The following is a 27,227-nucleotide window of genomic DNA, read 5'->3' as shown; positions in this document are numbered from 1 at the left end:
CAGAACCAGGCACCGCTGCCTGCCTGTCTGGCTGACTGCAACGCGCGCTTTCTTTCCGAGTCGCATCTTCCCCCTCCGAGCCTGGGATGCAGGACGCGTTTTGTCGCCTGCCCCAGGCCGGACACCAGCAGCCAGGTGGGTATGATGCACCGCGGGAGGAGGAAGCTGGGCCCCCCTCCCCCATCCAGTCCAGTCTCCAGAGGGTCTTTTTAGAAGGCCCGATTGTGCTCAGATTCTGTGTCTGCCTGCCCCGGGGCGTCGGGAGAGCCGCGCGGGCCGCAGCAGCTGCGGGCGATGCAGCCTCGTGGCTTCTCGGGCCCAGCAAGCCGGTTCTCCCAGAGGCTCCTCCCCATCGGCTCCGTCCCCACCTGCGGGCCCGGCTCCGGTTCGGTGTTCCCGGGACATTTAATTCCTTTACCCTCAGCGGCCTACCGCAGAGGTAACAACGGAATCAACGGAGGCTCGGAGAGCGCAGTCCCTCGCGCTGGGACAGCGGGGCAGCGGGGGCTGGACCTCCCGGCCCGAAGGAAGGGGGTGCTTTCTGAGCCTCGCGGGGACCCCCTTTCCCCACCTCCCGGGACGCGCGCCCACGCTTCCTCCGGAAATAAACTTCCCGGGGGCGAGGGGGGCGCGGCCCTCCTCCTTGGCCGCCGTGGGACCCCGAGGGCGCCCCGGGGGAGGCAGGGCGGCCGAATCATCCCCGGAGACCCGAGCCAGGGAACTTCAGAGCGTTTCGCCCTTCCCGGGAGAGGCAAACACGGACACGTCTGTGTCTTCGCCGACAAGTGCCTTCAAGCCCGGCGGGGGCAGACACCTCCGCGCCGGCCGCCGGCGAGGGCTCCCTGTCGGCGGGGGCACGGCCTCGCACCAGCTGCGCTGATTTAGTCGTTCGCGGGCCGCCGCAGCGGGCGGCGCTTCCCCGGGCGGCGCGGCGGCGCCCACGGCCTCGGGCGACGCGGCGGCCCGGCGGGGGGGTGGGGCGGGGGGGCGGGGCGGAGGGGCACCCCCCGGGGCGCCAGGGGGCGGGCGTGCGGGCACACGCGGTGCGCGGCGGACGGGGGCGGCCACCGCGCCGCGCGGCCGGGGCGCCCGGGGAGCCGCCCACTTCGCCGCAGCGGCCCCGACGGCCGAAACTTGGATGCGGCGGCGCCCGCCGAGCCGGGGCGGACGCGGGGTTGGCCCGGGCCGGGGACACGCGCCGGTAGCCCCCGGCGCTGCGGCGGCCGCAAGATGGCCGAGGTAAGCGCGGCTCTCCCCCGGCGCGGGGGGCCCCCTCGGCGCGCGGGGCGGGGCGGGGGGAGTCGGGGGGCGCCGCCCGGCCGGGCTCCGTCGGCTCCGGGGCGCGCGCCCGGGGCCACTTCCCGAGGCCACCTGCGCGGCGGCGCGGGCCGGGGAGCTGGGAGTCGTCGCCGCCCGACGTCCCGGAGCCGCAGACGCGCGCGGGCACCAGGCGGGTCCCCGGAGCCCCCCGGAGCCCCCCGGACGGTCCGGCCGAGTCTCGGGGCAATGTCCACGGCGAGCGCGCCTCCCCCGCACCCCTCTCGGCCCCTCGGCGCCTCCGGTGCGAGTCGGAGGTAGTGCTCCCTGGATTTTGTTTCTGCAGAACTGGGCGCGCGGTAGCCGCGGTCGGCCGGCGATGAGCGGACACCAGCGCGTGGCGGGGCCCGGGGCGCCGGGTCTTTGGAAGCGCCGCGGAGCGCGGGGCGCACGGGTCGCGCCGGAAGCCCCCGAGCCGCGAGGACGCGGAGGGGGCGCGACCACACGGGTGCCCGCCGAGCCCGCGGGTGGAAGCCGGTCGGGCCCGCGGCCGGTCCCTCCGTGGTGCTCATTTACCTGCCGGTGCCCGGCGCCGCCAGGGACACGGGGACCGCGGGGACCGCGCGCTCGCGGCTGGAACTCGGGCGGGGAGGGCGCCGCGCCGGGTCGGCTCCCGGAGGCAGGGACGCGCAGGGCTTGGGGGGGTGGGGGGCGGGATGGGGGCGCCGCCTGTCCCCTGCCCCCTCGGGCGCTGCCCGCCAGACCCCAGCCCCGCCGGCCGCCTGGCTCTGCATCAGCCCCTACGGATTTGTCAGCCAGATGTGACAAGATTGTGGAGAGGCGCGGGCAGGAGGAGATCTGATATTAATCAGCGCATAGCTCGGAGCCAAACTTTCTCAGACGCGGTGTAAGAACATGCTCTTCTCATTTAAGGCATCCCTTTGTGGCTGTGGGGCTGCCACCGGTCCTAGTTTGACAGTTAAATGGAATGCCAACGAGCAGCCTTAATTGTGGGAGTAAAATTGTGTGTGTTGGGGGGGGCGGGGGTTCAGACCCTCTGAGGTTCAGTTATGTCCCCTAGTTTTATGGCCGCGCTCACCGCGGTTCTCTGAAGACAGGGCATTTAAATCGGGCCAGACGCCTGGTCGCAGCCAGGCCTCTGCTGTTAACACTTAAGGGGCCTAGCAGAGGCCCCACTGGTGTCCTGGGAATCCCTGTCAGTGAGTGAGTGTGAGTGAGTGTGTGTGTGCGCGTGCGTGCAGGGGAAGACGTGTGTTCCTGCAGCCTGGGCCGACACAGCACAGCTAGCAGCAGTTTTTAAAAAAATATATTCTCATGAAAGTGACAAAGATTTTGGCTTTACGAAAAGTGAATTGAAAAACAGCATTTGGCAGATTACCTTCTCCCTTTCTTTCTGGGGCCTTTTCATTCCCGGTTTACCGTTTTAATTTGCAGAGTTCGTGGAACCTTTTCATACTCTCCCTTAGATGCTTTGTTTGCATATACGTGCTTATGTGTTAAAACTTTCGTTCAGTGGTAAATATACTGGCTCCTCTGGTGTCCCTCCCAGATCCCTTGATAGGTATTATGAAAACCTCATTCACCGTGTGATATGTCAGAATAGCATTTTCATGTGTCTCATAAAACAAGACGACTTCACAAACACGACCAGTTGTCCAGGCCTGGATTTTTGCTTTCCTTGGGTGTGGAAAGATAACCACCTCGTTTGCTCTGATAAATCTTGATAAATAGCTTTATCCGTTCTGGCAGACCTAAAAGAATAAGGTGTGAGTCATCATTCACTTTCTCATTGGATAGGCTTGCTAACTTTAATTTCACCAAGAAAGCACAAGGATCTCAACTCAGCTGTCGGTTTGAACGTGTTGGTGTCACAGTTCAACACGGAGGAAAGGTGGTGAGCTCTTCCCTGAGTGCAAACACGGCTTATGCTTCGGGAACTCATAATTATGTTCAGACATCTGCATAATTTAATTTGGAAAATCATCTGTACCCATAAATGCTGTTGCCCTCAGAGCAGTAAGAATTTAGTTACCCGCCCCTCTTCCAGTCCGAAAGTGGTTAGCGGGGAGGGGTTCTGTGGCTCTTGATATTCGTTAGGCTGTCTGCTCTCATTATAGTTCGTATTAGAAATATTAACCCACATGAAATAATTCCTATTGGAAGTGTAAGGTTTGCATGGGGCGTGATTTTTATTCATTGGTTCCTTTTTACATCTCTGTCCTGAAGCAGTTAGGCCTGTGTCCCAGTCCCATATTCTGTATTTCAGAATCATCACCTTGGGAAGAAGGAAGATCCACCCCACTGGGTCAGAAAAGTCATACAAGTTTCCGTGTGGAACAAATAATGATTGTCCTTTAAGCATCCCGTTATCATTTATGAATGCCTAGGGATAAGTGTAAACATTTTAAAAGTTCGGTTTGTCGGTAAAACTAAACCACAGGGGTGAGGGGCAGAAGTGTCTTAGCCTGTGTATATGGCTTTAGAAGTTATTTTGACAGTGGCCGTTAAAAGAGTCCCCCTGTAGGTTCCACAGGGTAAATTACTTGCAGGGGGAACGTGCTTTACCCCAGGGTGAATTTTCACTTCTACAGATGTCATTTAGAGTGAGTTGCTTTTGTCAGAAACAGCCCTGTTTAAAAAGAACTAGAACTAAGTACCCCAGGTAAGATATAATCTCAGTGCTGAGCCACCCATGTTTTTTCCTTTGTATATCTAAGATCAAGATTTAGAGAGCCTGTAATCTTTTTTTAATTATCTTACTCCGAATATCTTCCTGCAGATTTTTAAAATTACCTATTTTTTTTTTTATGACTTATCTGAGAGATGTTAAAAAATAACTCGGTTCGGTGCAGAAGAGACATCTGGAAAGTTTTGTAAGTTTTTTTTTTTTTCTTTTAAATTGGTTTCCACCTGAAAACGTTATTTCCTCTTACCTTGTCATTCTTTGAAGCTCTTTTTCTTAATTCTGGGAATGCTAGGTGTCCAGGGCAGCTCACTTTCGCTGCATGGACACATGTCTACTTTATCCCGGAAAGGGTGGACAGAACAAAGAGCCTTCGGATCTGGGGCCCTTCCCAAACTTCGTGTAGTTGAAGCGGGCCAGAGGGCTCTCGCCTATCTCCTCCGTGCTCTGGTTCATTTTTATAAACCAGCCTAACACATCATAGGAGAAGTTTGCCTTGAGGGATGATAATTTCACTCACCTAATGTGGAGGGAACTGGTTGTCTCAGTTCAGGAAACGCTTTAATTCAGACTACTAACTTTTTCTTGTATATGGTTGTATTTGCCCGTTTTGTCTTACATATTACTGTATGATCTTTCCACACACTCAAACAAACATCACAATTATCTTCCAGCCCTCCACCAGCTTCCAGAAGCCTTGTCCCAGTTCTGTACCCTCTGACTGTTCTTTGCGAAGGTAAAAATCTCTCTACGGACCACTTGAACTTTCTGGTTTTAAGGCTTTGATCAGGATGGCATAAGTCACTAATGCTGGTCCTTTCTTTTTAAAAATTCATTTTGAAAATCTAAGGTTGCTTTCTCTCTCTCTTTCTTTCTTTTTTTTTAACACTTCACTCTTAAAATCTAGTTCTCGTTAAGTCCTTGAAAGAAATATCTGCAAAATTTTACAAAGAAATTTCACAATTTCATCATTATCTTGAAGCAGCAGGCACCAGATACAAAGCTGCTTGCTTGGGTAGCTGGCCACCTTAGTTAAAATTATCCGAACGTATAAATGTCTTGTGTGTGTGTTGGTTTTTGTTTATTCTTCCGCTCCTCCCCTACAGCTCTATTTCATTCAGAAGTTCCTACACGGTTAACATCCCTCCTTTTTTTGTTATCAAAGTCTTCTAAAGATCGCCCCGAGGTCCTCCCAAATTTAGGTTAGAAAGGAGGAAAAAAATGTGCCCGTGTCATTTGTATTTTCGTATAGTTTTTTTGTTGTGGTTAGGTTGCCTTTTTCTTTTTTTTTTTTTCTTTAATGAAGAAATACTTGGTTCATAAGATAGCATTTGGATATTTTTCTACTTTTTGTGTTTTCTGGTTTCAGAACTAATAATTTTAAGAAAAAAGGGCACAGCTGTTAAATTATTTTGGCACAGAGTTTATACTTTGATTTATAGAGATCAAAAGAACAAGTATTTTCCCCACCATCCTCTTTGAACTAAGCAGCAAGAGAACGAGGCAAGGGTGTCACGCATACTTTCTACTCACAGGTAGACTTGGCCCAACATCTGTGCCCTGGGTTCTACCTCCCCCCTGCCCTGCCGCTGCCAGACCCTTCTCCTCCCCTCCCCATGCTGGCAGTGAGAAAGCAGACTCGATTAATTCTCCAGTGTTGTTTTTGTATTGCAAAGGCTGCCTACCTGGTGTGGGAGGCTTCCTGGTGCCCTTTTTTCTACTGTGTTCATGGTAAAGGGTGTCCCCTTGTTTTGGGGAATCCAGGTGGTTCCAAGAAACCAACGGAGAGACGCCCATCTGGACAGCCCACGCCCGTCTCACTGCATGGCCTCTCCAGGTGTGCTCCCCTGGCCCAGGGCAGAAACGTCTGGTCTGTGGCCTGGCCTCCCGGCCTTGACACACGGGGCTGGGATGAGCCTAGGACCTGGGCATTTCCTGCACACGGTGAGGAGAGCACACCTCCGCCAGCCTCAGAGAGCACCTAAAAAAATTAGCTGTAACTCTTCAGTGTCATTAAATTCCCAGTCCGTGTCCAATTGTCCTCGACGGTCTGGCAAGCCTTAGTTTACCCACTGGTGTATCCAAGTCAAGATCCAGATAAGGTCCCCCCAGGGTCCCTCTTCGTCTGTCAGTCTGCACTTTTTTCCTTGCAGTCTTACTGTGGGAAATGCTGGTTCATTTGTCCTATAGGATGCTCCCCAGGCCGGACTAGTGATTGCTTCCTCCTGGTATCGTTTACATCGTATTATTCCTCTGGCCCTGTATTTTCCGGACACCGCAGTTGACCCAGGGGCTTGATCGGATTCAGGTTGAATGTTTTCCGCAAGAACACGCCGTCCATAGTCATACGTGTCTTTCCATTGGGGGCAGATGGCCTGGTCATCATCTTTTACACCAGGAGTTGTGGGACTGTAATCCTTCATTCACTCCCTGGACACTTCTGGAAAGGGAGTCTGTCTCATCAGCGGTTTGGTTATTCCAAAACACAGTTGTATTAAAAAAAAGATACAGACTTGATTCTTGCCCTCCGTTTGCCAGTTTGAGGAGCAATTCATTGGTTCCCTAAAGGCAGCTAATGAGCCTTTCTTTTGTTTTTAGTATCTTTCAGAATTGATTTTAATATAGTGAATGACTCACGCCAATTTCTGACGAGCCGTATTCTCTCCTCCTTGGTTCTTGAACAGTCGAGCTGGATGGCTAGCTGCCCCCGTGAAAACGTGTGCTCCCTTAGGGCAGATGCTGAGCTCCTCGTCTTCGTGTCCCGAGGCCCCTACAATTACCAGTACATAGTAGATGCTTTAAAAACAAATAAAAACTCAGCGACAACAAAAGTAATTTGTTAAATAAATTGGCATCGTTTCGTTGAACTGCTCACGGAGGACGATGGCATGAAACGAATGTCTGGTCTTGTGTCTCTCTCCAGGTCGCCTCAGGTCCAGTGCCACCTGCTGCCTCCCCTACAAGGCCCTCGTGGCCTTTCTCCTCTCTTCTTCCCCGTTGTCCTTGTTGCCCATCTCACAAATGGGGCTACTATGTTCAGAATCCTAGCTGTACCTCTGTGGATTTGCAAATGGAAGGAAAACTTAAAAATTGAAAGAAGTCGCAGAAAAATGAGAGGACAGGAGGTAGGGAGCAAAAAAATCCGATTTCACAAAAGACATAAGAAATTACAAAATGTGTGTAAGAGGTAGATCCAGAGAGGCCCAAAGGGCAGGTTGGAAGAGACCTCCCACCGTGAATGACACAGTGTCCCCAACCACGAAGGTTAGCCTGCAGCCACAGTGAGAATGGGGTGACAGCTTCACTGCAGGAGAAACCAGGTCCTCACCCCACAAGCTGAGGGTGGCCCTGAAAAGACTCTGTGTGGTATAGATCCTGATTGGCAGTGTTTGGTCTGAACTGCAGCCTTCCGAGACTCAAACATATTAACGATTGTCTGTATCAACACTTAAAAATACAACTTGGAAAAACCTGAAGTGGTTTTATGCTATAAGGTTGGTGACTTAAAACGTGGTTTGTGATTTTGCAGATTGGCTCCTTGATTTTTTAAGTTAGGGAGTTAAGATTCTTAACACCAAGAATCTGGCACAGCCTTAGAATCTCACACTTACGAGACAACTACAGGCTCTAAACTTGGCCTCAGTGATTTCTCCTCATTAGCCACTTTTCACGTGATTTTTTACGCAGCCCTTTCCACGGCCAGCAGGACAGTTGGTGTGTAAATTAGGAACTACCTTCTGCTGCTAGTCTAAGCTCCTAACAGTCACCATCCTTTCTGTGCAGCCTTCCTTAGGGTGTGGCCTCAGAGTTGCCTCGTGGTCGCAAAATGGCCTCTCCAGTCCAGCCATCATATTCTCGTTCCAAGAAGGAAGAAGGAGGACAAGTAAAGAAGTCTCTGCTGAGTCAGCTCCCATTTACAAGGAGCTTTCTGTAAAGCTCCGCCTAGCAACTTCCACGTGCTTACCACTGGCCAATGCTTAGTCACCTGGCCACCCACAGAGTCTCAGAAAGGAAGATCCGGCAAAAGGCTTTTGGGTGGGCATCTATAATTAGTGAGCATGGCGCTGCTGCCTCATTTGTTCCCTCATTCTTCTCTCAGCTCATCCCGGTGGAGGGGCCTGCAGGCTACCAGGCCCCGTGCTAGCTGCTGGGTGCCAGTTTAGGGTTCAGTGGGTTCCTTGCGTCTTTTCGGAATGATTCATTGTGTCGCAATGTTTGTGGACGTTTTTATAATAGGTATTTTTGGTAGCTCTGTCTGTGCCAAGTCAGACCACCAGAGCCCAGAGGACCCAAGAACCTCGGTGTGGGCCTTGTCGCAACAACACTCTCAATGTACCGATTGATCTTTTCAGCTCTTATTTGTACGTCCTCGTTAATATGGCAACTAGGCCTTTGAGGTTGGCAGGAACAGAAACCCAGCCCTTTGTAGGCAGAGGCTCCATGGCATGGAGCTGAAGGTTCTCTGGCAAATGGGAAGTAAGACCCAAGTCTTCTAAGCCAGTTGTAGGCTTTCCTGCCTCCCCGTGGAAGATGTTCATTGTGGTGAAGGTTGCAGGAAGTCCAGGCCCATCACCTCTGTGTCCAGAGGGATTCTTTTTAACACAGGCAAATCAAACTCATTTTGTATTTTTTTTTTTAAATAAAAGATTACTTAGAACAAAATCAGGACTCCTTGGCCTGTCCCACAAGATCCTAAGCAAAGTGCTCTCTCTGGCCTCTCTGACCCACATTTTCCACCGTTAACCTTACTAACTCACTCCATCTACACTGACTCCTTTTCTGTTCCCTGAGCCGCTTTGTGCCCCTGGGCCTTTGCACTGGCCATGCCCTCTGCCCTAAAACACGTCCTCCCTCTCCAGTTCTTCACTGGCTCCTTGGTGTCCCTTGGATTCAATTCAAATGTCACCTCTTCGAAAGTCTTCAATGATGATCTTATCTAAGTCCCCTTACTTACACCCCTCCCCCTCCAGGCTACCCAGTAGAATTGTTGGCATGGCTTTCTGTTTATTTTATTCAGTGCTACCTTACTCTGAACTGGTACTGTTTATTTTCTGTCTTTTTTAGATTATAAGCCCCTGGAGGGCAGGCACCTCATTGGTCTTGTTCAATACTTTAACCCCAGTGTTTAGAACAATGCCTGGCTCGTTAACGTTCAGTAACTATGTATTCTTGTATTATTATAAGCGAAGTTTCTTTACAGTGTGAAACTTTAATGTCCTTATCTGTGGAATGTGGATGATAATGACTGACTCTCAGAGTTGCTGTAGGAATTAGGTGAGACCATAAGTGTTAGCCCTAAATAGTGATATTTCAAGATAGAACCTACCTCCAGTATCCAGGCTGGAGTCTGCCGTGACCTCCCGTGAGTCCCTCTGCTTCGTCGTCCATAAAATGGGGGCATTTGTACCTGCCTCCCGGGAGGGGGTGATGAAGAAACCAGACAGTACAGGGGCCTACTTAGTGCAGTGCCTCACACGCCGTGAACTCAGGAAAGCTCACCAACTGGGAGACTTTGGGGAAATTGCAAATCTTCCATAAATACAAGTTTCCTGAGAGGAATGCCCTCCTCACAGTGTTGTACTGAGGGTCGAATGAGAACAGCTATGAAATTGCGCCACCACGCAGTAGGGCAGGTGCTGGGAGATCATCCAGTGTTACCACTGGATTCACAAGTGTCCAGTGGAATTTTCCGTGATGGTGAAAGTGTTTTGTATCTCCACCGGCCAGTATGGTAGCTGCAAACCCCGTGTGTCTGCTGAGCACTTGAAATGGGGCTGGTGTGACCAAAGAATTGAACTTTTCATTGTTTCATTTTTATTCATTTAAATTTAAGTAGGCGGGGGCCCCCAGGTGGCTCAGTGAGTCGGGCATCTGCCTCAGGCTCAGGTCACGATCCTGGGATCCTGGTCCTGGGATGGAGCCCCGCCTCGGGCTCCCTGCTCAGCTGGGAGTCTGCTTCTCCCTCTGCCCCTCCCCTTGCTCATGCACATGCACACACACACCCTCTCTCTCAAAAATAATCTTTAAAAAATAAAATTTAAAAATAAATTTAGACAGGCACATGGGGCTAGCGGCTGCCATGCTGGACGGGGCAGACCAAGTCTCTTGAGCCTACAGAGCTGTCCAGCAGGTACGCAGTTCCGTTTGGGATCCGATCCATTCCACAGATGCGCCCTCACAGCATCAGTGCCCCAACTCTGGAAGCCCCCTGAGGTCTTCTGTAATTTTGCTCCTTCCTCTCGCATTCTATCCCCTGCATTTATCCTCAGGGATAGGAAAATACCTGCATGCACTAGAGATAGAATCAGCTTTGAAGTGGACAGTTCTTATTCGGAAGCTCAGCGTCCAAATCCCATCAGAGGCCTGCGTGGCCCCTCCACCCCCACCCTAGGGAATGTCTGTGCGTGGACCCCACCGTGTGCCTGGGCCGGCTGGTGGCTAAGAACTCAAGTCAGCATCTCCCCAGATGGAAAGTGGAGCAGGGGTGTCTGCAGAAGGAAGCGGGACCCTCAAGTCTTTCTAAAAACGAGGTTGTAACTTTCTGTCCCAAAGACTGCAAGTCACGGAGGCATCCGTCACGATACAGGTGTGTTGGTGGTTTCTGGATGAATGAGGGAGCCGAAGACAGCTACAAAAAAGCAAACCAGAATTTTGAATGTTGATTCGTAGCACATCAGAGTGACTAATAACAATTCGGAAATAGTCTGATTAAAATGAGTGCGTAAAAAGCAATAATCATGTCTTGATGAGTTCAGAATGTTGTAAACATCTGCTTTATGTTTCTGAAGAATGGAACAAGTATTAGGATTCCAGGGGAAAGGATGTAAGTTTTAAGAGTTTTCCATATTGATTTGCATGAGTACTTTTCGTCCTGTAATTAGAATTTTGGGGTTTGATTTCATTTTAGAAGTTTTAATTTGTCTTTAGATAATGGTGCTATAATTTTTGCCACATCGTGGAATTCTGATATGGGTGGAAAAACTCAAGGGCCTTAATATTGGAAGTTTTCCGAGGTACTGTAATTAGCTTTTTTTAGCTCATAAATAATTCCTCTGAAATTTCCGTGGATGTTTAATGAGCTTTATTAAGCCTTATTCAAATAGGTTCATATAGAGCCACATGAGTACTTCTTATAAAACAGCATTCATACATTGAATTTTATCCATAATGCTGCTTAAAATTCTGTCCCCAAACCAAAAGCTGCAAAACTGAATAGTCAGGTTCGGCCGGTGGGTCTCACCTGGAGGCGGTTTTGCTCCACGTCTGGGGAGGTTTTCAGTTGTCACAAATGGAAGAGGGAGAGGCGTTTCTGTGGTGTCTGGTGGGTAGAGACCGGTGTGCTCCTGGGCACCCTACAATGCCCGGGATAGACTCCACAAAGGATTATGTGACTCAGGATGTCGATCAGTCTGGAGTTGAAGAACCCAGAGTCCCGTGTCAGAGATACAGAAAAAGTGAATTTCAGTCTTGGGCTAGGAAATGTGCTGGGGATTGTTTCCCTGTAGTTAGTGTCCTCGTGCTGGGCCTGAGGTGCACTCACCCGGAGCTTCCGGGGGCTTTGCCGAGCAAGAGCCCTTTAAGCAAAATCTTCAGGAAAGGAAGGACACCTTTCTGTGCCCGAAGCTGGTCCTGTGTTCTGAATGAATGAGTGTGAATTTACTCTGTGTGGCTCTGCCGCTTTGCTTACAAACAGTGACTGGCATCTTGAGGGACAGGATCCAAAATAAGAATTTTTTTCTCCTTTTAGAAATTTCCTTTAGCAGTGCCTGCGTGGCTCAGTGGCCTTCGGCTCAGGTCATGATCTCAGGGTCCTGGGATCGAGCCCCACATCGGGCTCTCTGCTCAGTGGGGAGCCTGCTTCCCCCTCTCTCTCTGTCTGCCTCTCTGCCTACCTGTGATCTCTGTCAAATAAATAAAATCTTTTAAGGTTTTTTTTTTCCTTTAAAGCAGTCACATTTATCAGAATGTAGGTTGTGAAATAGTCCAGAGGCTCAGTACAGAGTATGCTGGGAGCTGCTGAGAGTGCAGATGACTGGTTCCAGGGTCAGCCAGTGCTCAGAGTCACAGGGCTGTTGGAGAAATCTGGACAGCACGCTTGCACTGCAGACAACGGGACATTCTTGTTGGGACCGTGCGTCATAGAACTTAACCAGTACTCATTTTTGTCTTTCCAGATCAGGGATAGCATGTCATCATGTGTCTAGGAATATAGATGTGTGGGTTCCTGTGTTCAGCCACCTGTACCAGTCTCTAGGAGCAGAATCTCTCTAACCGAAAGGTGTAATGATACCTGGCACAGCATTGCTCCATCCTTTCTTCATTAGGAGACTAGATTTTTTCTTAAGATTTTATTTATTTGACAGAGATCACAAGTAGGCAGAGAGGCAGGCAGGGAGAGAGAGTGGGAAGCAGTTTCCCTGCTGAGCAGAGATCCTGATGTGGGGCTCGATCCCAGGACCCTGGGATCATGACCTGAGTTCAAGGCACTGAGTCACCCAGGGGCACCAGGAGAATAGGGTTTTTTTTTTCCTAATTGTGCCTCCCCAGTGAAATTTTAGTATGATACTATATACTACGTTTCTGTTCACATATGTGTATGTGTTTCATACATAAAAAGAATATTTTTTCACCTCCCCCGCCAAGAACTAATTTTCACCTTTGGATGGTATCACCCCTGATAAGAGCGAACGCAGTATTCCAGTAAGGTTGTGGTGATCACAGGGGGTTCTTTGTAGGATGTCGTATGGCTTTACAAAGAGCAAACGGGTTTTCGGATACATATTTTCTCTTTTCTGTGTTGTGATCCTTCTGGAAGGGGTCAGGGAACACCGTTACTGTTGGCAGCTATGATCAGCCCCACTCCTTCCCCTGAAAATCTCGTCTAGTCGCTCTGTTGAGGCTGGTGGTAATCTGAAAGGAGTCAGGGATGCCATCACATCAGGGAGATTTTAGCCTGTATTTAAGCAAAGTCAATGACTTTTGGGGGGGACTTTATTTTTTAAAACACTTTTAGATTCACAGCAAAATTGTAAGTAGAGATTTCCAATATACCCCTGCCTCCACACGTGGACAGCTACGGGGTTATCCACATCCCCCACCGGAGGACACACCTGTGACAACTGATGAACCTATGCGAACACGACATCATCTCCCAAAGCCCATGGTTTACTTTAGGACTCATTCTTGGTGTTGGACCTCCTATAGGTTGGGGCAAATGTATAATGGCGCATACCCATCATTATAGTATTGTACAGGGTATTTTCACTGTCCTAAAAATCCTCTGGGTTCTACCTAACCCCTGGCAAGCACTGATCTTTTTAACTGCCGGCATAGTTTGCCTTTTCCAGAAGGTCATGTAGCTGCAGTCAGACCATGTACAGCATTTCAGACTGGCTTCTTCCATTTAGTAACATGTGCTTAAGGTTCCCCCGTGTCTCCTCATGGCTTGGTGGATCATGCCTTTTTAGTGCTGGGTGATATGCCAGTGTCTGGAGGGACCACAGTGTACTTACCCATCCCCCTGCTGAAGGCCATCTTGGTCGCTTCCAGGTTTTGGTGATCATGAATAAAGCTGCTGTTTCCAACATCCACGAGCTGGTTTCCGTGTGGACATACGTTTTCAGCTCCTTTGGGTAGATACCGAGGAGCGTGACTGCTGGGCTGTATGGTAAGAGTATGTTCAGTTTTGTTGGGAACCACCAAACTGTCTTCCAGAGTGGCTACCATTTTGCATTCCCACTAATAGTGAATGAGAGTTTTTGTTGCTCTCCTGACGAGCATTTGGTGTTGTCAGGGTTCTGGACTTCGGCCTCTCATAGGCATATCAAGGACTGGTTTTTTCAGTATTTCCACTGAGATATACTTTATTGACTATAAAACTCACCCCTATAAAGTCTATAGCTGAGTGGTTTCCCTATATCCACAGAGTTGTACAACCATCACTACTATGTAATTTCAGAACATCTTCACCTTAAAAAGCAACTCTGGTCAAAATTTAAAACATCTGTGCTGCAAAGGGCACCACAAAGAAAGTGAAAAGATCATCCACGGGCAGGAGACAACATTCGCAAATCATCATCTGTTAAGGGACTAGTACTAAGAATATATAAAGAACTCTTACAACTCAGTGCTAAAAGACAAACAACCCAATTAAAAAATGACCAAAGCATCTGAGCAGACATGTCCCCAGGGAAGACCTACAAATGAATGGCCAATGAGCTCATGAAAAGTTACTGATCACTGTTAGCCACTGAGGAAATGCACACCAGAACCACAGTAAGATACGACGTCATACCCACTAGGCAGGCTGTTTCTAGACAGACAACAAGGGTTGGGAAGGACGTGGAGAAATTGGAACCTTCCCACATCGCTGGTATGGGAGTAGAATGGTGCAGCCACTTTGAAAAACCTTTGACAGATTCTCCGTTAAACAGAATTACTATACAATCCAGCAGTTCCACTCCTAGGAAGATCTAGAAATGAACACCTATCTTGTAGGTGTTAACTACACCATAACTTGTACACAGCACTCCTTCTGCAGATGTGGGAAATGTTCTAAAATCAGATCATGATGTTTGCACAACTCTATGAATATCCTTAAAATCATTGAGTTGGATACTTTAAAGTGGGCGAATTCTAGGATATTGGAGTTGTGTCTAAATTTAAAGCTATTTTTTAAAAGATGAAAACAAACAAAAAGAATAATATTCTCCCCCCATTGCCACCCATTAACTGCCCCTCCTCATTCCTGCCCACTACGCACAGCCCTGGTCACTGCTAGTCTGCTTCCGGCCTCAGTAGACTGACCCCTTCTTGACATTTCATGTAAATGGAATCCTACCACCTGTGACTTTTTGTCCTTGGGTATTTCACCGAGTGTGTTTTCAGGGTTCACGTATGCTGTGGCATATGTCAGCGCTTCGTTCCCTTTTTTTTTTATTTTTTATTTTTTTTATAAACATATATTTTTATCCCCAGGGGTACAGGTCTGTGAATCGCCAGGTTTACACACTTCACAGCACTCACCAAAGCACATACCCGCCCCAATGTCCATAACCCCACCCCCCTTCTCCCATCTCCCCTCCCCCCAGCAACCCTCAGTTTGTTTTGTGAGATTAAGAGTCACTTATGGTTTGTCTCCCTCCCAGTCCCATCTTGTTTTATTGATTCTGCTTTGTTCCTTTTGACGGCTAAGTAGTACTCCACCGCGTGGCAGTGCCCCATTTTGTTTAGTGGCTCATCAGCTGATGGACGTTGAGGTTGTTTCCACTGTTTGGCAGTTATAAACAAGGAAGCCAGAAACATTTGGTACTAGCTTCTACATGGGTCTATATTTTCATTTCTCTTGGGCACCTACCTACGGGTGGGATTTCTGGGTCATACGGTAAGATCATGTTTAACTGCTGGAGGAATTGTCAGACTGTTTTCCAAAGTGGCTGCAGCATTTTACACTCACACTGGTTTTTAAGTGAAGACAGTTACATACTCCTTAAAGTGAGTTTCCCAAGTCCTGGGACAGAACATCCCCTTACCTGTCCCCACAGGAGCCCACAGAGTCCTTTACCTGACAGAGGGAGGTCCCCCCTCCCCAGACACACACGGACACCCCAGTTTCAGGGCTCTCCTAATTCATGCCGGTTCCACCCAGCGGCCCTTCCTGGGAGCCTCACTGACGCAACTTCTAGGAGAAGTTCTTCAAACCTCTATCCCCTTTGGAGGAATTCATCCTAAAAATATATGGGACGCTTTGTTCTCAACACCAGAACTTAGCAAACACGTACTTGTGTGTATTGTGTTTCAGCCTTGTGAACTTGAACATGCGGCTGGCTGTGCGCGTGGGGCCGCCAGCCTGGCCAGGCCTCAGCTGCCACATAGCCCAAGGGCTAGAACCGGGGAGCTGTCCTCAGTGTGTCTGGCCACGGCATGTTGTCTGTCTGTTTGGACTTTTCACTTTACCACATGTGGGGGGGTGGGGGGGGTAATCATGCCTACATTTGGATAATTGTCCATTCAGATCGTTCTCTCTCACTTTTTCTGGGACAGTCTCCGTGTAACTTTCAGGGGCCACTACTTTGTTCGACTTAAGAGATTGGTGGCTGTTCACCCTTCCTGTGCTCTTACTGACCAGTCAGGGGGCACATGGGGGCTCAGTCAGTTGAGCATCTGCCTCTGGCTCAGGTCATGATCTCAGGGTCCTGGGATTGAGCCCCAAGTCAGGATCCCTGCTCAGCAGGGAGTCTGCTTCTCCCTCTGCTTCTCATGCCCCGCCCCCACCAGCTTCTGCTCTCACACGTGCGCGCTCTCTCTCTCTCTAATGAATAAATAAAGGGGCACATGGATGGCTCAGTCATTTAAGCGTCTGCCTTCGGCTCAGGTCATGATCCCAGGGTCCTGGGATGGAGCTCAGGCTGAGCAGGGAGCCTGCTTCTTCCTCTCCCTCTGCCCCTCCCCCTGCTTGTGTTCCCGCTCTAAAATAAATAAATAAATAAATAATATTTTTTAAAAATAACAAGCAAGATATTTCCATCCAAAACTTTCCTTACAGAGCGTGGTGGTGTTCCCTAGCCCCCACTCTCCTGCAGAGCAGCTGTGGGATGTGTGCGCCCTCCGTGGGCCCCGGGGGCCAGCTGCTCTTGGGTACCTAGTGCGGGGTCCCCGCCTGCATCTGGCACAGAGTGGGTGTGCAGTGCCCCGGGAGCGTCACCGAAGGGAGGTCGGTGTCCTGTGTCGCAGGAGCAGACTCGCGTCTGCACAGCACTCACGGGCTGCGGGCCCCGTTCTCTCTTGCAGGCTATCGGCTGCACCCTGAACTGTAGCTGCCAGGGGTTCACACCCGGGAAGATCCACCACCGCCGGTGTGAGCAGTGCAGACACGGATGGGTGGCCCACGGTAACTTTGTTTGTCCTCCTCCTCCCTCGGCCCCTCATGTCCCCTCTGAACGACTTCGAGGGATTCGGGAATGGACTGTGTGTCTGAGAAGGTCCCCACCCTCGCTGGCTCACGGGCTGAGAGCTTGGCACACGTCCCCTTTTTGAAGCCTAATGACCCTGCATGGTGGGTGGGGTCTTAGCCCCATTCTGCAGACGAGGAACAGGTGTGCTTCAGGCAGTCCTTCTGCAGCGACAGAAATGTCCTGTGTTGTCTAACGCGGCCGCCGTCAGGGTGGTCAGTAAAATGGAGAGCGCTCCGTTAAGTTTGAATTTCAGGGAAGCAATAAATGATTTTTTAGCCTAAGTATGTCCCAGTGAATACTCTGAGTGTAAACGTATCCCACTCATTCCCTGTCTCCATGAAACTCCTGCCCGCACGTAACCGGGCATCCCGTATTTTCATTGGCCGAACCCCGCGATTCCACGCTGAGTCCCGGGTGGGCTGCCGAGTCCTTGAGACGTGACCGGCAGGGCTCTGAAGAACTGAATTTCTGATTTTGTTTAACTTAAGAATTAAAATAATTTAATAAGGCAAAAATCATTCCATAAAATTAAACATGTTACAAAACCGCAGAGCCGTGCGCGACGGACTGTCGCATGGACAGCGTACATTCTGGCGGCTTAACTGGCCCTGCCTGACCGCTGGGACGCGGCAGACGAGGGGCCAGACCCGGATCTGTCAGATTCCCCCAGCCGGCCTCTTCACCAGCAGACCCCGTCCTTCCTGATTTTTCAGCCTTTGATCATGTGCCTGCCGCCCTTTCCTGGCCCCTGCCCTCCACGGGGCTGTTTTTCACTTCTTAGGGATCGGGAAGGAAGAAAAAGAAGAGTCTCAGGCCAGTCCATTTTCTCGCAGATCTAAGTCTCTGTGGATGACGTAGAGCCTGGTAGCTGTAAGGACTGTGACCTAAGCGCACGGTCGTGTTTTCCGTCAGAACGTAGAGCCGAGCTCTGCTGCTAGCCCGCCCCCGCACAGCATCTCTCCGAGAAGGAGAATCTTCACGAAGGGTGTTTCTCCAATTTGCTTTTTCAGCTCTGAGCAAGCTGAGGGTCCCCCCTGTGTACCCTACGAGCCAGGTGGAGATTGTCCAGTCCAATGTGGTGTTCGATATCAGCAGCCTCATGCTCTACGGGACCCAGGCCATCCCTGTGCGCCTGAAAATCCTACTGGACCGGCTCTTCAGCGTGCTGAAACAAGACGAGGTGCTCCAGATCCTGCACGCCTTGGACTGGACCCTCCAGGATTATATCCGGGGATACGTGCTGCAGGTAGGGGAGCATGGCCGAGGCTCCGCTGGGATGTCTCTTCCAGTCCTTTGGAGAAAAGGGCATCCTTTCCTTGTGTAATGGCTTAAGCCCCCACTTCACATTCTGGGAAGAATCCAGTGCTTTCTCTCAGATACCGGGGGAACTTCCAGACATGGGAGCACGGACACACTCTGTGACTTGGGTCTCACTAAGCCAACTCTGCCACAGCAAAGCCTTGGCCCCGATCACTATCCACTGGCCACCTATTGACCCAAGATGCTGTCTGTGCCAGGTCTTACTGAGGGTGTGGGAGTGAGAGAGGAGCGAATGTTCCAGAAGCACGTTGCAGAAGCTGGCCTTCCTTCCCGGGTTCCGTCCCCCTGTGATACGTCTGTGTTCCGGCTCCTGATTGTTCTTACTCCCCTCGATTCCCTGCTGGCCTCTGCACGTGTTCTCTGCTCCCCTGCCCTGTGCCTCTCACCACTTCTCCGTCTCTTACTCTGCGGAGTACTCTTACGTCCTTCTAGGCCACGTCATGGGGGTAGGCCCTCGTGTTTCATATCCACAGGCAAAGAACATATTTCCTGGGACAAATGATATCATTTCTCTGATGTAGGAAGCAGTGACAGCTTTTTTTTTTCCCCTTGACACTACGAGAAAATGTCAAAATTTCAATGAAATGGGGGATGAAGATACTACCAGGACTAACGTATGCTTGAGTCTTACCCCAGGCAGGCCATGTCATCAACACAAGCACTTGGGCTTCTATCCGCTGGGATTACTGGACCCTCTTCCAATAAATCTCCCAGGGCCAGGAAATCATCCCCATATTCTACGTTGAAAAGCCAGAGGCTCCGAGTGCTTCTAAATCTTGGCTAACGTCACTCAGGTTGTGAGTGGCAGACCCAGGGTTGGAACCTGTTTCTTTCTAACTCTGAAGCCCATGGTAGGCCTGTGGAGGGGTGTTTGCTCACCTCCGGTGCAGGACCCCCAGCAGGCTAGAAGCACCCTTTTATGTAAAGCAGCATTATGATCCTACATTATGACATAGATCAATATTTAATGATCCTAATAATCTTGCTTTCTAGTGTTAGGATTAAAAATATGGAATCAATTACCTTGAACCTCTAGCACATCAAAAATTTATGATGTTACATCCCTCGTCATCTTCAGAACTCTTCCATGCATTGTGCAAAATCTCAGTAGGCCATCAAATACATGTTCTGTGATAAAATATTTATTGTAGTTTTGGGAAAAGTTAGGCCTTGCTAGAGTTTTGAAAGATCTCCAGCACGCCAGGGTAATTACAGTTCTGCTTTGTGAACGTGAGCAGTAGATCAATACGGGTTCATTTGTTTTCTGAGGTTAGTTGCTGGGGGAAGATGATTAAACTTGCAGCAAATAAATACTTGAGCTCTGTCTAGGTCTGACTGCCCCCTCTCTCCTCCTGAGATGAAGAAGGGACTACCGTTTGAACGATACATATTTTCATTCCAGTGGGGAAAAGGATGACATCTAATGCGGGAACAACTGATCAGTTTGACATAAGATGGAAAATAATCACCCCGTGTCCCTTAGGCCAGAGTCCTGCCGTCTTACTTCTCTCTTTCAGAGCCCTGCTTACATCTGTGCGGTCAGTCTTCCATGCTCCGGCCTGGGAGAGTAGCGTGAGCAGGGGTGCTGACCTGACAGGGTGTCCCCTTCTGATATGCACAGAGGAGAGGGTGTGGGGTAGTAAATTAACTGCAGTCTGTGCCTCTGGTCTAGGACGCGTCAGGAAAGGTGCTGGATCGCTGGAACATCATGACCGGCGAGGAAGAGCTGGCCGCCCTGCAGCAGTTCCTTCGATTTGGGGAGACCAAGGCCATTGTGGAGCTCATGGCCATCCAGGAGAAGGAGGAGCAGTCCATCGTCATGCCGCCGGCTGCGGCGAACGTGGACATCAGGGCGTTCATCGAGAGCTGCAGCCACAGGAGCACCGGCCTCCCCGCCCCCGCGGACAGGGGGACCCCCAGCAGCCTGCACCCCTTTGAGAACATCGTAAACAACATGACCTTCATGCTGCCCTTCCAGTTCTTCAACCCTGTGCCCCCCACGCTGATAGGGTCGCTGCCCGAGCAGTATGTGCTGGAGCCGGGTGAGGACCAGAGTCAGGAGCCCAAGCAGGAGACGCATGGACCCTTCCCCGGCGGCGGTGGCGGCGGCTTCTTGACCTCCGCTCCTGCCTCAGTTCAGGTCGAGAAAGAGCCGTGTCTCAAATGCCTGGACACAGTTCCCAAAAAGGAAGACGGCGCCCATTTAAGCGACTTGGGTTCCTACCACCTTGTCCCGAAGCTTGAAAGGACCCAGTTGTCCCCCGAGGCCAAAGGGAAGCCGGAGAGGCACAGCCTGGGTGCGAAGAAGGGCCGCGTGTTCTGCACAGCGTGCGAGAAGACCTTCTACGACAAAGGCACGCTCAAGATCCACTACAACGCCGTGCACCTGAAGATCAAGCACAAGTGCACCATCGAGGGCTGCAACATGGTCTTCAGCTCCCTGCGGAGCCGGAACCGCCACAGCGCCAACCCCAACCCCCGGCTGCACATGCCCATGAACAGGAACAACAGGGACCGGGACCTGAGGACCAGCCTGCACCTGGCCGCCTCGGACAGCTACGAGCGCGCGGGCTTCCCCTCGACGTCCCCAGACCGCAGGCCCCCGCCCTGCTACGCGGCCTCCGGGGAGGACCCCAGGGGCCAGCCGGCCTTCCCGAGCCTGGGCCCGGACGGGGTGCTCTTCCCCAACCTGAAGACGGTCCAGCCGGTCCTGCCCTTCTACCGCAGCCCGGCCACCCCGGCCGAGCTGGCCAACACCCCCGGCGTGCTGCCCTCCCTCCCGCTCCTGTCCTCTTCCATCCCGGAGCCGCTGGCGCCGCGCGAAGGCCCGCTGGACGCCCTGCCCAAGAAGAAATCCCGCAAGTCCAGCATGCCCATCAAAATAGAGAAGGAGGCCGTGGGGGCGGCTAACGACAAGCGGCTGGCTCTCAGCTCCGATGAAGACGTGCCCCTGCGGGTGGCCAGCGAGGAGGAGCCCGAGGCCGGCAGCCCCCGGGCATCGGAGAGACCACCTGAGGAGCCGTGCGCACCCTCTGGGGGCTTAGGGGGGCCCCTCCCAGGAGGAGAGAGGGTCTGCCATGGGGACTCAGGGCTGGAGTCCGGTGGGGCTATCCGCAGGAGCCCCGAGTGGGCCACACGGCCGCCAGAGAGGGAGGCGGAACAGAAGCCAGCCCTGTCCGCCGTGCCAAGGGAGCCGCAGGACAGTGGCCGTGAACCTCACCTCGCAGCCGGGACCGAGCCCTGCGTCCCCTTCCCTGACTACATCAGACTGCAGCAGCGCCTGCTGGCCGGCGGGCTCCTCGGCGCCCTGTCTGGCCGAGGAGTGGCTTTTCCTTGTTTCGAAGATGCCAAGGAGCCGGAGCCCATGGGTGCGCGTGTGTCCGGGCGGCAGAAGGAAGAAGCTCGCTTCCAGTGTGACGTGTGCAAGAAGGCCTTCAAAAACGCGTGCGGCGTGAAAATGCACCACAAGAACATGCACGCCAGAGGGGCGCACCTGTGCACCGTGGAGGGCTGTGAAGCCACGTTCCCCTCGCGCAGGAGCAGGGACAGGTAAGACGCGGGTCCTTTCTTCTAAGGCCGTGGTTCAGAAACTTCCGCGGGCGCCCGAGCCACCTGGAGGGGTTGTTAAAACATCTTTCCGAGCCCCGCCCGTGGGCTTTCCGCTTCTGCAGGGGTGGGGTAGGGTGAGGCCTGAGGGTTTGTGTTTGAGTCCCCAGGTGGTCCTCCTCCTGCTGGTCCAGGGACCACAGTTTGAGAAACACTGACCCCTACACCCCGTGCTCGGATTCAGATCTAAACTCATTGACCTCAAACCCTGACCTGAAAGGACATGAGGCTATGGGCAGTCTGTCTTTTCTTAAATCTCCCTTTGTGTGGATTTTCTTTATTATGTGTTCAGTGCAGAAATACTCACAGATTTATTATGGGGACATGAAAAAACTATACGGTTTATGTACCATTCTGCCTTTCTAGAGCCTGAGAAACTCTGAATTCGGAAACATACCTAGAGCAGATGGTTTGGGATGAGCAATCGTGAGCTAGTCTCCTGCGAGGAGAGGGTTAAATCATCACCACAGATGACAGAACTTGTCCACTTTTCATCTTATGATACGAAGCCCATCAAAGGAGAGGTTTTCTCCTAAGTCCAGTTAACAAGCTCTGTTCGAACAGAAGGAGAACTGTGTGGTCAGAGAATTTGTCATTATTAAAGCAGAGACGAAAGGCGCGTGTTAGCAGGTTCCTGCAAGGCTTGTGCTGTGGGTTAAAGCTGAGATGTCTTTGGGTGGGGGGCGTCCCTGGGCCCCACGTGGCATCACGCTGTGTGCAGAGTGCCCAGGCAGGGCAGCGCTCTCATCAGTCTGGGACACGGCGCTGGCCTCACTGTCTCTCTCGTGCTTTTCTTCATGAACTCGAGTCCCATCACCACAGCCTGGGAAGGGAGGCACACGCGTTACGCAGATGTGCTTGTTCGTGAGCGAGCTTTACGTTGAAGAAGAGACAGTCCCACCGGTTGGATCATCCTTGATAGTATGACCCTCTGCTGGCCTACAGTGTGCATCGCATTAGAAGGCTTGCTGAATTTAACGTACACCTTCGTTTTTTTCTTTTTCGTGTATTTAATATTTCTTACATTCTAAGCTATTTGTAGACACAGGCCTGCTCTCCCACCATAAGAAAGCATCTTGAATTATAAATGTAGACTGCTAATTCTGGTGGTCTAGAACTTGGAATGTTTAGAATCACATTAAAACGGCACCCTTTTATTTTGTTTTGTATTTTTTAAGATTTTATTTATTTATCTTGACAGCGTATGCACAAGCAGGGGGAGGGGCAGAGGGAGAAGCAGGCTCCCCATTGAGCAGGGAGCCCAATGTGGGGCTCCATCACAGGACTGAGATCATGACCCAAGCTGAAGGCAGACAGTCAACCAGCTGAGCCTCCCAGGCGCCCCCAAATGCAACCACTTTGAAAAGAGCTTTGTGGACACACCTGGGGTCAGGCTGAGAGCTGTATAGTCTGGACGGCTGTCTTCCCCTCTTGAAGCCGCTGCCATCAGCAGTCACTGGGACCCCTCAGGAAGGGACTGGAACTGTGCCTTGAATGCTTAGTTAGCCAAAAAATATTTTAAAACTTTCTGCGAGGTGCTGTGGACACAGTCCCTGCTTGCAAAGGTCGGTGGGGGAGATGGCAGTAAAAAGGTGATTATGGCTAAATGCAGTCGCCACTGCAATAAGAGAGAGGTGCTGTGGGCACATAGTCGGGGCCCCTGACTAGACTCTTTTTTTTTTTTTAAAGATTTTTTATTTATTTGACAGAGAGAGATCACAGTAGGCAGAGAGGCAGGCAGAGAGAGAGAGAGGAGGAAGCAGGCTCCCCGCTGAGCAGAGAGCCCCATGTGGGGCTCCATCCCAGGACCCTGGGATCATGACCTGAGCTGAAGGCAGAGGCTTAACCCACTGAGCCACCCAGGCGCCCCTGATTAGACTCTTTTGAGAAGTTAGGGAGGGCTTCCTGGAGGAAGGGGCATGACTAAACCAGCAGCTCTTAGATGTTTTGGTCTCAGAAGCCCTTTTACAAATTCTTGAAACCTCAGGGCCCTCAAGAACTTTGGTGTGTTTGAGTTTATAAGTGTCAATGTTTACTGCATTAGAAACCAAAACTGAAAAAAATTAATACTTATTTCATCCCTTAAAATAATAAACCTATTATATGTTAACATTAAAAAAAGGGGGGGGGAACATACATAACATGTAATGAAAAATAGCCCCGTCTTCCAACCCAAAAACTCAGTGAGAAGAGTGGCTTTGTTTTACATTTTTGCCCATCTCTGTAACGTCTGGCTTAGCAGGGAACAGCTGGCTTCTCACAGCGGCTTCTGTGTTCATCCTGTTCCAATACTGCATGTCACGTAGCCTCTGGAAACCACACACGGTATCATGAAGGAAGGACAGTGGGAAAGATCGTGTCTTAGGATCACGGTGATGAGAGGGGATTTGACTTCAGGGCACCCCTGAGAGAGGCTCGGGGACCATGAGGGGTGCCCGGACCGCACTTTGAGGACCACTGGTCTAACAAGGCAGAGGTGGGGGGTGGGGATGGGAATTCATGGCATTAACAGCCCCCAAAGCAGCAGGAAGCCTGGCACCCGGCCCAGAGGGTTTTGCGGTTGTGGTCGTCACTGGTTTTAGGAGATGTGGCACCTGGGAAATGCACCTGACCCTCCAAGGACTTAGGGAGAAGGTCGGGGGATCCCACGGGTTCGCTCCTGGCATTCCTGGGGGACTCGAGCCCAGACCTTGGCTTTCTTGCCACAGGGACCTTCCCATGCGAGGTTCCGGCAAATGTGTCTGACTTTTTTTTTTTTTTTTTGCCAACCACTTATGTGCCAGGACCTGCGTGTCAGTCCGGTGTCTGGTTTTCTGCCGACACATACCTGCCCCTTCCACCCGGAACGCGGACATAATCACAGGGCAGAGCTGCCGTCGAGAAGAGTTGTTTGCAGAGTGGGTGATCTGGGAGCACGGTTCTGATTATGTCCCGAAAAAGAATGCGTAAGGGATAGAAGAGAGACGTTGAATAGCAGATCCGATATGTTTTAGGAACTAGGATGAAATTTCCACCCACCCCCACCCCCACTGTGTCTTCCGAGGTTTCAAAGAGCAAACTCAATTCTTAGTTATTTTGGTGGGGGTGTTCCCCCCGCCCCGAGGTGGTCCTGGCAGGCATCCTCCTCTGTACGGGTGGGAGAGGGGAGGCAGTTTCTCTGTTTGGAATCGGTTTTCTCTCACCTGTAAGCTTGTCCCCCGGCAGTACGGGGCAATTTGTGTCGGAGTCTGAGGTCAGCAGGGGATCTCTGAGCAAGGCTGACATTGATGGACAAGTTACATCCAAATGATATTGTGTGAGCGAGAAGCGTGTGTCATCGTGGGTACTCATTACCTCGTTCCGGGGTAATCATCGGGTGGAAGATTGGTGGTGGGTTCGGTGCTGCATTTGCAAAACTCCTGTCTGGTTTATTGTGAAACGTTGCAAATATGAAGTGAACTTAAATTCTCTCTCTCTCTCTCTCTCTCTCTCTCTCTCACTAACACACACACACACACACACACACAATGTCTAGCCAGTCAGATTCTCTCTCTTATAGCACTTCTGGGGGTCAAGGTAGTGTGAGTGTTACAGACCCTGCTAGCACACAGACAGTTTAGAATTTTCTAATAACCACATTTAAAAAATATAAAAAGACACAGGTGAAGTAATTCCTAATAATGTATTTTGTTTCATTCAGTCTATCCCAAACCATCATTTCTGTGTCTGACACAGCCACGTTTCGGGAGCTCCCGTGTCCCGTGGGAGTAGCTATCCTACTACAGGGGCACTCTCGAAGACATTTCTTGGTTTCATTGCAGTGAAGTCCTCTGCTTAACTCCTTTTTGGGACCAGTTTCCTCCCAGATCCCCTGGTTCCAGTGTCCCAGGGGAGCTGACCTGATTGGAGTAGGCTCGAAGTTCTCTGTAGATGAGGCGCGGGAAGTTATGTGTCCGTCACATGGTAGAAAGTAAGAAGGACTGCATATTCCCAGCTTCCGGGCAACCGGCTTTCCTGGTCGGCGCTAACTTCCGCCAGGCCGTGAACAGCCGGAGCCAGTGTCCCCTGGACACACATTCATCCCGTCCCCCACTGTGGTCACTCCTTCTGCGCCACAAAATTTTTCTGGTATCCACCTCGTGTCTCCCCTCGGAATGATGACTGTTTTTACAACAACAGCCCAACCCACTGCTAACCGTCTGTTCACTCTTGTAGACACAGTTCAAACCTAAACCTCCACCAAAAAGTGTTGACCCAGGACGCACTGGGGAGCCCTGGCGACCATCTCCGCGCGGCTTACCTTCTGAAGGACGTGGCGAAGGAGACCTTCCAGGACGTGGCTTTCGCGCAGCAAGCTTCCCAGACATCTGTCATCTTCAAGGGAGCGAGTCGGGTGGGCAGCCTGGTCTACCCGATCGCCCAGGTCCCCAGCGCCGGCCTGGAGAGCTACAACTCCGGTCCGCCGAGCGACGGCACCGTCTTGGATTTGAGCACTACCTCGAGCATGAAGTCGGAGAGCAGCAGCCATTGCTCTTGGGACTCCGACGGGGCCAGCGAGGAAGGCACCGTGCTCATGGAGGACAGCGATGGGACCTGTGACGGGCCGAGCCTTGTCCCCGGGGACGACGAGTACCCCATCTGCGTCCTGATGGAGAAGGCCGACCAGAGCCTCGCCAGCCTGCCTTCTGGGCTGCCCATCACGTGTCACCTCTGCCAAAAGACGTACAGTAATAAAGGGACCTTCAGGGCTCACTACAAGACCGTGCACCTCCGTCAGCTCCACAAATGCAAGGTTCCGGGCTGCAACACCATGTTCTCCTCTGTCCGCAGCCGCAACAGGCACAGCCAGAACCCCAACCTGCATAAAAGCCTGGCCTCGTCCCCGAGTCACCTCCAGTGACAGGATGGTGGCCGAGAGGGCGAGGGGAGCTGTTGGCCCTCATTCAGGAACAAGGTGGTCCAGAGAAAGGTCTCTCATTTCGTTGAATACCATTTGAGGCGAGCCGGGTAGAAGGCCTTAGAGCTGACTTTCTTGTAGGAAGTCTGCTGGGAGCCGGGGGGGGGGGGCAGCCCTTGCTGGGGGGCGGGGGGGCAGCCCTTCCTGTTATTTTTCATACCCCAGGGGCTTGTCCCTGACATAACAAACACTGGCAGAAACACGGCTTTTCCCCACATTTGTTTACACGTTCCCGGGGAGAGCGGCAGGTCTGTGAACCTATGAACCGACTAGGGGGCCCAGAACCTTGGGGGAGCTCGAAGTGAAATATCAGCCGAGTGTCCTGGGGAAGCAGGCAGCCGCCACCGGTCAGGAGCCAGGCTCCAAGATGACATGGTTGGTTTTTTTGTTTTTTTGGTTTTTTTTCAGTTCCTGCTTTTACTGAGTCTGAAATCCAGACTTAGGGGTGGCG

General features: G+C 51.6%; 1 protein-coding gene and 1 long non-coding RNA gene across 2 annotated transcripts; both read left to right on the top strand.

The window, feature by feature from the left end:
* Positions 1-1,138: 1,138 nt before the first annotated feature.
* BNC1 (basonuclin zinc finger protein 1) lies at positions 1,139-26,874 on the top strand (the record flags this gene model as incomplete). Its single annotated transcript, XM_082736426.1, is given in 7 exon segments — positions 1,139-1,177; positions 1,179-1,202; positions 1,204-1,239; positions 16,751-16,850; positions 17,925-18,160; positions 19,907-21,783; positions 26,035-26,874. Coding segments are annotated over 7 exon segments (2,997 nt in total). The 3' UTR covers positions 26,720-26,874.
* Positions 4,131-6,673, top strand: LOC309867513. The gene is made up of 3 exons (XR_014313216.1): positions 4,131-4,151; positions 4,636-4,697; positions 6,646-6,673. It is a non-coding gene; the product is annotated as an uncharacterized lncRNA (long non-coding RNA).
* Positions 26,875-27,227: the final 353 nt, after the last annotated feature.

Source organism: Mustela nivalis, assembly GCF_964662115.1.
Source record: "Mustela nivalis genome assembly, chromosome: 6".
NCBI lineage: Eukaryota > Metazoa > Chordata > Mammalia > Carnivora > Mustelidae > Mustela > Mustela nivalis.
This window is presented reverse-complemented; position numbering and strand designations above follow the sequence as displayed.